This window comes from Lampetra fluviatilis, chromosome 1, assembly GCF_964198595.1.
Source record: "Lampetra fluviatilis chromosome 1, kcLamFluv1.1, whole genome shotgun sequence".
NCBI classification, from domain to species: Eukaryota; Metazoa; Chordata; class Hyperoartia; order Petromyzontiformes; family Petromyzontidae; genus Lampetra; species Lampetra fluviatilis.
Genome location: NC_136275.1, coordinates 27,501 through 40,393, shown reverse-complemented (window position 1 = coordinate 40,393; position 12,893 = coordinate 27,501). Strand labels below are relative to the sequence as shown.

At 57.1% G+C, this 12,893-nt stretch overlaps 1 protein-coding gene across 1 annotated transcript in view; it reads right to left on the bottom strand.

The window, feature by feature from the left end:
• The window catches only part of LOC144944701 (V-set and transmembrane domain-containing protein 2B-like), a 44,490-nt gene that overhangs the window by 13,084 nt on the left and 18,513 nt on the right, over nt 1-12,893 (bottom strand). The window contains exon 3 of the mRNA XM_078873075.1: nt 9,975-10,192. Within this exon, the coding sequence (XP_078729201.1) occupies nt 9,975-10,192 (218 nt within the window). The remainder of the gene's footprint in view (nt 1-9,974; nt 10,193-12,893) is intronic.

Below are 12,893 nucleotides of genomic sequence, written 5' to 3'. Positions count from 1 at the left end.
AAAAACATAATAAAAGATTATTATGTTTTATTTTTCGGTAAAGTCACGTAGAAGGGAAGTAATAAAATAATAAAAATAAAACAATAACATATTATTATGTTTTATTTTTATTATAAATAATACACTCACCTACACGCTCATTATTACTAATAAAAATAAAACATGATAAAATATTATTACGTTTTATTTTTATTATTTTATTACTTCCCTTCTACGTGACTTTACCGAAAGAACCAAGAAGATGAAACAACAAGAGATGCCGAGTCAGACAGCGGGCGGTTTGCACTCTCCGATTTCACTCGAAGCCGCACGCGAATCAGACGCTCGCGGTTCGAATCCGACGGGACGCCCCGGTCACCGCTGCGGTGCGCGCTGTACACACTGTACGCGCTGTACGCGCTGTACACACTGTACGCGCTGTACGCGCTGTACACACTGTACGCGCTGTACGCGCTGTACACACTGTACGCGCTGTACGCGCTGTACACACTGTACGCGCTGTACGCGCTGTACGCGCTGTACGCGCTGTACACACTGTACACGCTGTACGCGCTGTACACACTGTACGCGCTGTACACACTGTACGCGCTGTACGCGCTGTACGCGCTGTACACACTGTACGCGCTGTACGCGCTGTACGCGCTGTACACACTGTACGCGCTGTACGCGCTGTACACACTGTACGCGCTGTACACACTGTACGCGCTGTACGCGCTGTACACACTGTACGCGCTGTACGCGCTGTACGCGCTGTACGCGCTGTACACACTGTACGCGCTGTACGCGCTGTACACACTGTACGCGCTGTACACACTGTACGCGCTGTACGCGCTGTACGCGCTGTACACACTGTACGCGCTGTACGCGCTGCACACACTGTACGCGCTGCACACACTGTACGCGCTGTACACACTGTACGCGCTGTACGCGCTGTACGCGCTGTACACGCTGTACACACTGTACGCGCTGTACACGCTGTACACACTGTACGCGCTGTACACACTGTACGCGCTGTACACGCTGTACGCGCTGTACGCGCTGTACACGCTGTACACACTGTACGCGCTGTACACACTGTACGCGCTGTACACACTGTACGCGCTGTACACGCTGTACGCGCTGTACGCACTGTACGCGCTGTACACGCTGTACACACTGTACGCGCTGTACACGCTGTACGCGCTGTACACACTGTACGCGCTGTACACACTGAACGCGCTGTACGCGCTGTACACGCTGTACACACTGTACGCGCTGTACACACTGTACGCGCTGTACGCGCTGTACACGCTGTACGCGCTGTACGCGCTGTACACACTGTACGCGCTGTACGCACTGTACGCGCTGTACGCGCTGTACACGCTGTACGCGCTGTACACACTGTACGTGCTGTACGCACTGTACGCGCTGTACACGCTGTACACACTGTACGTGCTGTACGCGCTGTACACGCTGTACACACTGTACGCGCTGTACGCACTGTACGCGCTGTACACGCTGTACACACTGTACGTGCTGTACGCGCTGTACACGCTGTACACACTGTACACGCTGTACACGCTGTACGCGCTGTACACGCTGTACACACTGTACGTGCTGTACGCGCTGTACACGCTGTACACACTGTACACGCTGTACGCGCTGTACACACTGTACACGCTGTACGCGCTGTACACGCTGTACACACTGTACGTGCTGTACGCGCTGTACACGCTGTACACACTGTACACACTGTACACGCTGTACGCGCTGTACACGCTGTACGCGCTGCACGCGCTGTACACGCTGTACACACTGTACACACTGTACACGCTGTACACACTGTACGCGCTGCACGCGCTGTACACACTGTACGCGCTGCACGCGCTGTACACACTGTACGCGCTGTACACACTGTACGCGCTGTACGCGCTGTACACACTGTACGCGCTGCACACGCTGTACACACTGTACACACTGTACACGCTGTACACACTGTACGCGCTGCACGCGCTGTACACGCTGTACACACTGTACACACTGTACACGCTGTACACACTGTACGCGCTGCACGCGCTGTACACACTGTACGCGCTGTACACACTGTACGCGCTGTACACACTGTACGCGCTGCACACGCTGTACACGCTGTACACACTGTACGCGCTGCACACGCTGCACGCGCCGCACACGCTGTACACACTGCACACACTGTACGCGCTGCACACGCTGCACACGCTGCACACGCTGCACACGCTGTACACGCTGCACACGCTGTACACACTGTACGCGCTGCACACGCTGTACGCGCTGCACGCGCTGTACACACTGTACACACTGTACACACTGTACACGCTGCACACGCTGCACGCGCTGCACACGCTGCACACGCTGTACACGCTGCACACGCTGTACACACTGTACGCGCTGCACACGCTGCACGCGCTGCACACGCTGTACACACTGTACACACTGCACACACTGTACGCGCTGCACACGCTGCACGCGCTGCACACGCTGCACACGCTGTACACGCTGCACACGCTGTACACACTGTACGCGCTGCACACGCTGTACGCGCTGCACGCGCTGTACACACTGTACACACTGTACACACTGTACACGCTGCACACGCTGCACACGCTGTACGCGCTGTACGCGCTGCACACGCTGCACACGCTGCACGCGCTGCACACGCTGTACACACTGTACGCGCTGCACACGCTGTACGCGCTGCACACGCTGTACACACTGTACACACTGTACACACTGTACACGCTGCACACGCTGTACGCGCTGTACGCGCTGCACACGCTGCACACGCTGCACGCGCTGCACACGCTGTACACACTGTACGCGCTGCACACGCTGTACGCGCTGCACGCGCTGTACACACTGTACGCGCTGCACACGCTGCACACGCTGCACACGCTGTACACACTGTACGCGCTGCACGCGCTGTACACGCTGCACACGCTGTACACACTGTACACGCTGTACACACTGTACACGCTGTACACACTGTACACGCTGTACACACTGTACGCGCTGCACGCGCTGTACACGCTGTACGCGCTGCACGCGCTGTACACGCTGTACACGCTGCACACGCTGCACACGCTGCACACGCTGTACACACTGTACGCGCTGCACACGCTGCACACGCTGCACACGCTGCACACGCTGTACGCGCTGCACGCGCTGTACACACTGTACGCGCTGCACACGCTGCACACGCTGCACACGCTGTACACACTGTACGCGCTGCACGCGCTGCACACGCTGCACACGCTGCACACGCTGTACGCGCTGCACGCGCTGTACACACTGTACGCGCTGCACACGCTGCACACGCTGCACACGCTGTACACACTGTACGCGCTGCACGCGCTGCACACGCTGCACACGCTGCACGCGCTGCACGCGCTGCACACGCTGTACACACTGTACGCGCTGCACACGCTGCACACGCTGCACACGCTGTACACGCTGTACGCGCTGCACGCGCTGTACACACTGCACGCGCTGCACACGCTGCACACGCTGCACGCGCTGTACACACTGCACGCGCTGCACGCGCTGCACACGCTGTACACACTGTACGCGCTGCACACGCTGCACACGCTGCACACGCTGTACACACTGTACGCGCTGCACGCGCTGTACACGCTGTACGCGCTGCACGCGCTGTACACGCTGCACACGCTGCACACGCTGCACACGCTGCACACGCTGTACACACTGTACGCGCTGCACACGCTGCACACGCTGCACACGCTGCACACGCTGTACGCGCTGCACGCGCTGTACACACTGTACGCGCTGCACACGCTGCACACGCTGCACACGCTGTACACACTGTACGCGCTGCACGCGCTGTACACGCTGTACGCGCTGCACGCGCTGTACACGCTGTACACGCTGTACACACTGTACACGCTGTACACGCTGTACGCGCTGTACACACTGTACACGCTGTACACACTGTACACGCTGTACACGCTGCACACGCTGTACACACTGTACGCGCTGCACGCGCTGTACACGCTGTACGCGCTGCACGCGCTGTACACACTGTACGCGCTGCACACGCTGTACACGCTGCACGCGCTGTACACACTGTACGCGCTGCACGCGCTGTACACGCTGTACGCGCTGCACGCGCTGTACGCACTGTACACACTGTACGCGCTGCACGCGCTGCACACGCTGCACACGCTGTACACACTGTACGCGCTGCACGCGCTGCACACGCTGCACGCGCTGTACACACTGTACGCGCTGCACACACTGCACGCGCTGCACACGCTGTACACACTGTACGCGCTGCACACGCTGCACGCGCTGTACACACTGCACGCGCTGCACACGCTGTACACACTGTACGCGCTGCACACGCTGCACGCGCTGCACACACTGCACGCGCTGCACACACTCACGCGCTGCACACACTGCACGCGCTGCACACGCTGTACACGCTGTACGCGCTGCACGCGCTGTACACGCTGCACACGCTGTACACACTGTACGCGCTGCACACGCTGCACACGCTGTACACACTGCACGCGCTGCACACGCTGTACACGCTGTACGCGCTGCACGCGCTGCACGCGCTGCACACGCTGCACGCGCTGTACACGCTGCACGCGCTGTACACGCTGCACGCGCTGTACACACTGCACGCGCTGCACACGCTGTACACACTGTACGCGCTGCACGCGCTGCACGCGCTGCACACGCTGTACGCGCTGTACACACTGTACACACTGTACGCGCTGCACGCGCTGCACACGCTGTACGCGCTGTACACACTGTACACGCTGTACGCGCTGCACACGCAGTACGCGCTGCACGCGCTGTACGCGCTGTACACACTGTACGCGCTGTACGCGCTGTACACACTGTACGCGCTGCACGCGCTGCACACGCTGTACACACTGTACACGCTGTACGCGCTGTACACACTGTACGCGCTGTACGCGCTGTACACACTGTACGCGCTGCACGCGCTGCACACGCTGTACGCGCTGTACACACTGTACGCGCTGTACGCGCTGTACACACTGTACGCGCTGCACGCGCTGCACACGCTGTACGCGCTGTACACACTGTACGCGCTGTACGCGCTGTACACACTGTACGCGCTGTACGCGCTGCACGCGCTGTACACACTGTACGCGCTGTACGCGCTGTACACGCTGTACGCGCTGTACACACTGTACGCGCTGTACGCGCTGTACACGCTGTACACACTGTACGCGCTGTACACACTGTACGCGCTGTACGCGCTGTACGCGCTGTACACACTGTACGCGCTGTACACACTGTACGCGCTGTACGCGCTGTACGCGCTGTACACACTGTACGCGCTGTACGCGCTGTACACGCTGTACACGCTGTACGCGCTGTACACACTGTACACACTGTACGCGCTGCACGCGCTGTACGCGCTGTACACACTGTACGCGCTGCACGCGCTGCACGCGCTGTACACGCTGTACGCGCTGTACACACTGTACGCGCTGTACACACTGTACGCGCTGCACGCGCTGCACGCGCTATACACGCTGTACGCGCTGTACACACTGTACGCGCTGTACACACTGTACGCGCTGTACGCGCTGTACACACTGTACGCGCTGTACACACTGTACGCGCTGTACGCGCTGTACGCGCTGTACACACTGTACGCGCTGTACACGCTGTACACACTGTACACACTGTACGCGCTGTACACACTGTACACACTGTACGCGCTGTACACACTGTACGCGCTGTACGCGCTGTACGCGCTGTACACGCTGTACGCGCTGTACACACTGTACGCGCTGTACACGCTGTACGCGCTGTACACACTGTACGCGCTGTACGCGCTGTACACACTGTACGCGCTGTACACACTGTACGCGCTGTACGCGCTGTACGCGCTGTACACGCTGTACGCGCTGTACACACTGTACGCGCTGTACACGCTGTACGCGCTGTACACACTGTACGCGCTGTACGCGCTGTACGCGCTGTACGCGCTGTACGCGCTGTACACACTGTACGCGCTGTACACGCTGTACGCGCTGTACACACTGTACGCGCTGTACGCGCTGTACACACTGTACGCGCTGTACACACTGTACGCGCTGTACGCGCTGTACGCGCTGTACACGCTGTACGCGCTGTACACACTGTACGCGCTGTACACGCTGTACGCGCTGTACACACTGTACACGCTGTACACGCTGTACACGCTGTACGCGCTGTACGCGCTGTACACGCTGTACGCGCTGTACACACTGTACGCGCTGTACACGCTGTACGCGCTGTACACACTGTACGCGCTGCACGCGCTGCACACGCTGTACACACTGTACACACTGTACGCGCTGTACACGCTGTACACGCTGCACGCGCTGTACACACTGTACACACTGTACGCGCTGCACGCGCTGCACGCGCTGCACGCGCTGCACGCGCTGCACGCGCTGCACGCGCTGTACACGCTGTACACACTGTACGCGCTGCACACGCTGTACACACTGTACGCGCTGCACGCGCTGTACACACTGTACGCGCTGTACACGCTGTACGCGCTGCACGCGCTGTACGCGCTGTACACACTGTACGCGCTGCACGCGCTGTACACACTGTACGCGCTGTACACGCTGTACGCGCTGCACGCGCTGTACGCGCTGTACACACTGTACGCGCTGTACACACTGTACGCGCTGCACGCGCTGTACACACTGTACGCGCTGTACACGCTGTACGCGCTGCACGCGCTGTACGCGCTGTACACACTGTACGCGCTGTACACACTGTACGCGCTGCACGCGCTGTACGCGCTGTACACACTGTACGCGCTGCACGCGCTGTACGCGCTGTACACACTGTACGCGCTGCACGCGCTGTACACACTGTACGCGCTGTACACGCTGTACGCGCTGCACGCGCTGTACACACTGTACGCGCTGTACACACTGTACGCGCTGTACACACTGTACGCGCTGCACGCGCTGTACGCGCTGTACACGCTGTACACACTGTACGCGCTGTACACACTGTACGCGCTGTACGCGCTGTACACGCTGTACGCGCTGTACACACTGTACGCGCTGCACGCGCTGTACACACTGTACGCGCTGCACGCGCTGTACGCGCTGCACGCGCTGTACACACTGTACACGCTGTACACACTGTACACACTGTACGCGCTGTACACACTGTACGCGCTTCACGCGCTGCACGCGCTGCACGCGCTGTACACACTGTACGCGCTGTACACGCTGTACGCGCTGTACGCGCTGCACGCACTGTACGCGCTGTACACACTGTACGCGCTGTACGCGCTGTACACACTGTACACGCTGTACACACTGTACGCGCTGCACGCGCTGTACGCGCTGCACGCGCTGTACACACTGTACACGCTGTACACACTGTACACACTGTACGCGCTGTACACACTGTACGCGCTGCACGCGCTGTACACACTGTACGCGCTGTACACGCTGTACACACTGTACGCGCTTCACGCGCTGTACGCGCTGCACGCGCTGTACACACTGTACGCGCTGTACGCGCTGCACACACTGTACGCGCTGTACACACTGTACGCGCTGCACGCGCTGTACACACTGTACACGCTGTACACACTGTACTCGCTGTACACGCTGTACACACTGTACGCGCTGTACGCGCTGTACACACTGTACACGCTGTACACACTGTACGCGCTGCACGCGCTGTAACACTGTACACGCTGTACACACTGTACGCGCTGTACGCGCTGCACACACTGTACGCGCTGTACACACTGTACGCGCTGTACACACTGTACGCGCTGCACGGGCTGTACACACTGTACACGCTGTACACACTGTACGCGCTGTACGCGCTGCACACACTGTACGCGCTGTACACACTGTACGCGCTGCACGCGCTGTACACACTGTACACGCTGTACACACTGTACACGCTGTACACGCTGTACGCGCTGTACACACTGTACACGCTGTACACACTGTACGCGCTGTACGCGCTGTACGCGCTGTACGCGCTGTACACACTGTACACGCTGTACGCGCTGTACACACTGTACGCGCTGTACGCGCTGTACGCGCTGTACACACTGTACGCGCTGTACACACTGTACGCGCTGTACACACTGTACACGCTGTACACACTGTACGCGCTGTACGCGCTGTACGCGCTGTACGCGCTGTACACACTGTACACGCTGTACGCGCTGTACGCGCTGCACGCGCTGTACACACTGTACACGCTGTACGCGCTGTACACGCTGTACACGCTGTACGCGCTGCACGCGCTGCACGCGCTGTACACACTGTACACGCTGTACACGCTGTACACACTGTACGCGCTGTACGCGCTGCACGCGCTGTACACACTGTACACGCTGTACGCGCTGCACGCGCTGTACACACTGTACACGCTGTACACACTGTACGCGCTGTACGCGCTGCACACACTGTACGCGCTGTACACGCTGTACACGCTGTACACACTGTACACGCTGTACGCGCTGTACACACTGTACGCGCTGTACGCGCTGCACGCGCTGTACACACTGTACACGCTGTACACACTGTACACGCTGTACGCGCTGTACACACTGTACGCGCTGTACACACTGTACGCGCTGTACACACTGTACACGCTGTACACACTGTACGCGCTGTACACACTGTACGCGCTGTACGCGCTGCACGCGCTGTACACACTGTACACGCTGTACACGCTGTACGCGCTGTACACACTGTACACGCTGTACACACTGTACGCGCTGTACGCGCTGTACACACTGTACGCGCTGTACGCGCTGTACACGCTGTACGCGCTGTACACACTGTACACACTGTACGCGCTGTACACACTGTACACACTGTACGCACTGTACACACTGTACACACTGTACGCGCTGTACGCGCTGTACACACTGTACACGCTGTACGCGCTGTACGCGCTGCACGCGCTGCACTCGCTGCACACACTGTACACGCTGCACGAAAAGGCAAACGGCGTGCGGCCAAACCTCGCCACCACCTGCCGCCTCCTCCTCCTCCTCCTCCCTGGAGGCCGGCAACACCGCCGAGTGGCCTGGGACGGACTCCGTCGATTCGGAGCGAAAGGCGGTGAGAGAAGGTGTGAGTGTGCAGGTGAGTGTGCAGGTGAGTGTGTAGGTGAGTGCAGGTGAGTGTGCAGGTGAGCGTGTAGGTGAGCGAGCATGCGAGCGTGCAGGTGAGTGTGTAGGTGAGTGTACAGGTGAGCGAGCATGTGAGCGTGCAGGTGAGTGTGCAGGTGAGTGTACAGGTGAGCGAGCATGTGAGCGTGCAGGTGAGTGTGCAGGTGAGTGTACAGGTGAGCGAGCATGTGAGCGTGCAGGTGAGTGTGCAGGTGAGTGTGCAGGTGAGTGTGCAGGTGAGCGTGCAGGTGAGCGAGCATGTGAGCGTGCAGGTGAGCGTGCAGGTGAGTGTGCAGGTGAGTGTGCAGGTGAGCGAGCATGCGAGCGTGCAGGTGAGTGTGTAGGTGAGTGCAGGTGAGCGTGTAGGTGAGCGAGCATGTGAGCGTGCAGGTGAGCGTGCAGGTGAGCGTGCAGGTGAGTGTGCAGGTGAGTGTACAGGTGAGCGAGCATGTGAGCGTGCAGGTGAGCGTGCAGGTGAGTGTGCAGGTGAGTGTACAGGTGAGTGTGCAGGTGAGCGTGCAGGTGAGCGTGCAGGTGAGCGTGCAGGTGAGTGTGTAGGTGAGTATACAGGTGAGCGTGCAGGTGAGTGTGCAGGTGAGTGTGCAGGTGAGCGTGCAGGTGAGTGTGTAGGTGAGTATACAGGTGAGCGTGCAGGTGAGTGTGCAGGTGAGTGTGCAGGTGAGTGTGCAGGTGAGTGTACAGGTGAGTATACAGGTGAGTGTGCAGGTGAGTGTGCAGGTGAGTGTGCAGGTGAGTGTACAGGTGAGTATACAGGTGAGCGTGCATGCGAAAGCGCCACCTGCAGGCGAGTGGACGTGTGGGGCCCGCGGGAGGGGGGCCCCCCCCCACCGCCGCCCCCGGGCCCCCCACTCGGGGGTCCCGCGGCGTCCCGGAAGTGCCACCACTGCATCTCGATGGAGCCCCCCGAGGCGGCCGCGTGGGCCCGGTACTCGCACGACAGGAACACGTCGCGGCCCTCGGTGGCGGACACGTCCCGGGGCAGAGTCGTGAAGTACGCTGGGAGGGGGGTGGGTGGGTGGGGGGTGCGGGGGGAGAGGTGGGTGGAGTCACGGGGGGGGTGGGAGGGGGGGAGACGCGGGGGGGTGGGGGGGTGGAGTCACGGGGAGAGAGGGCTGGGAGGGGGGGGGAGACGCGGGGGGGTGGGGGGTGGGGGGGGTGGAGTCACGGGGGGTGGGGGGAGGGGGGGGAGAGGTGGGTGGAGTCACGGGGGGGGTGGGAGGGGGGGAGACGCGGGGGGGTGGGGGGGTGGAGTCACGGGGAGAGAGGGTGGGAGGGGGGGGGAGACGCGGGGGGGTGGGGGGTGGGGGGGGTGGAGTCACGGGGGGTGGGGGGAGGGGGGGGAGAGGTGGGTGGAGTCACGGGGGGGGGGAGAGAGGTGGGGGGTGGGTGGGGGGGAGGGGGGGAGTTACGGGGGTGGGGGGTGGGGGGAGAGGTGGGGGGGAGGTGGGTGGAGTCACGGGGAGAGAGAAGGGGTGGCAGTGGCATTAGCTGCCGAGAACGCAGGCGGTTCAACTGCGCCACTCGGGCTGGAGTTTCCACTTCTGGATTGCAATAAACACCGGGACACTACAACAACAACAACACTGTAACACTGTCTATACGATGGTATAACGGCGCTTTTTTAGCGCTGATTCAATTGGCGCTCCCTTCTCCAGGATCAGCATCAGCGCATCTTGAGTGCTCAGTGAGTTCTGCCTGGCACACACGGTCATTAAGGTTTCGGAGGCTGACGTTTGGCAACTCGAACCTTCAGCTCCCTCCACAGATTTGCTATGGGATTAAGGTCTGGAGACTGGCTAGGCCACTTCAGGACCTTAATGTGCTTCTTCTTGAGCCACTCCTTTGTTGCCTTGGAGAAGATCTGCAAAGAGGAGTGGGACAAAATCCCTCCTGAGATGTGTGCAAAGCTGGTGGCCAACTACAAGAAACGTCTGACCTCTGTGATTGCCAACAAGGTTATTGCCACCAAGTACTAAGTCATGTTTTGCAGAGGGGGTCAAATACTTATTTCCCTCATTAAAATGCAAATCAATTCATAACATTTTTGACATGCGTTTTTCTGGATTTTGTTGTTGTTATTCTGTCTCTCGCTGTTCAAATAAACCTGCCATTACAATTATAGACTGATCATTTCTTTGTCAGTGGGCAAACGTACAAAATCAGCAGGGGATCAAATACTTTTTTTCCCTCACTATACACTACACTATACACTAGTATACACTACACTATACACTACACTATACACTACACTATACACTACTATACACTAAACTACACACTAGACTATAAACTACACTATACACTACTTTACACTACACTATACACTACTATACACTACACTATACACTACACTATACACTACTATAAACTACACTATACACTACTTTACACTACACTACACTATACACTACTTTACACTACACTATACACTACTATACACTACACTATAAACTACACTATACACTACTATACACTACACTATACACTACACTATACACTACTTTACACTACACTACACACTACACTATACACTACTATACACTACTATACACTACACTATACACTACTTTACACTACACTATACACAACTATACACTACTTTACACTGCACTATACACTACTATACACTACACTATAAACTACACTATACACTACTTTACACTACACTACACACTACACTATACACTACTTTACACTACACTATACACTACTATACACTACACTATAAACTACACTATACACTACTATACACTACACTATACACTACACTATACACTACTTTACACTACACTACACACTACACTATACACTACTTTACACTACACTATACACTACACTATACACTACTTTACACTACACTACACACTACACTATACACTACTATACACTACACTATACACTACACTATACACTACTTTACACTACACTACACACTACACTATACACTACTATACACTACTATACACTACACTATACACTACTTTACACTACACTACACACCACACTATACACTACTTTACACTACACTACACACCACACTATACACTACTTTACACTACACTATACACCACACTATACACTACACTATACACTACACTATACACTACTATACACTACACTATACACTACTTTACACTACACTATACACTACTATACACTACTTTACACTGCACTATACACTACTATACACTACACTATAAACTACACTATACACTACTATACACTACACTATACACTACACTATACACTACTTTACACTACACTATACACTACACTATACACTACACTATACACTACTTTACACTACACTACACACTACACTGCTATGATGTGGCCACTGCTTGAGCATATCGGCACTACAAGACAGAGAGGAAAGTGGAAACCACAAATGACGAAACGTGCAGTGGACACGCCCACTACGGGCTGTCTGCCCATGGGTCGTGATGGTGATGACGACAATTTCCACGTGATAAGCGACTTAGTTGAGATTGTCATCCGTGGCCATGGTGACGATGATGACGACAATGACGACAACGACGACAATGACGACAATGACGACGATGACGACAATGACGACGATAATGATGACGACGATGACGATGACGACAATGACGACAACGATGACGACGACGATGACGACGATGACAACGATGACGACGACGATGACGACGACGATGACGATGACGACAATGACGAC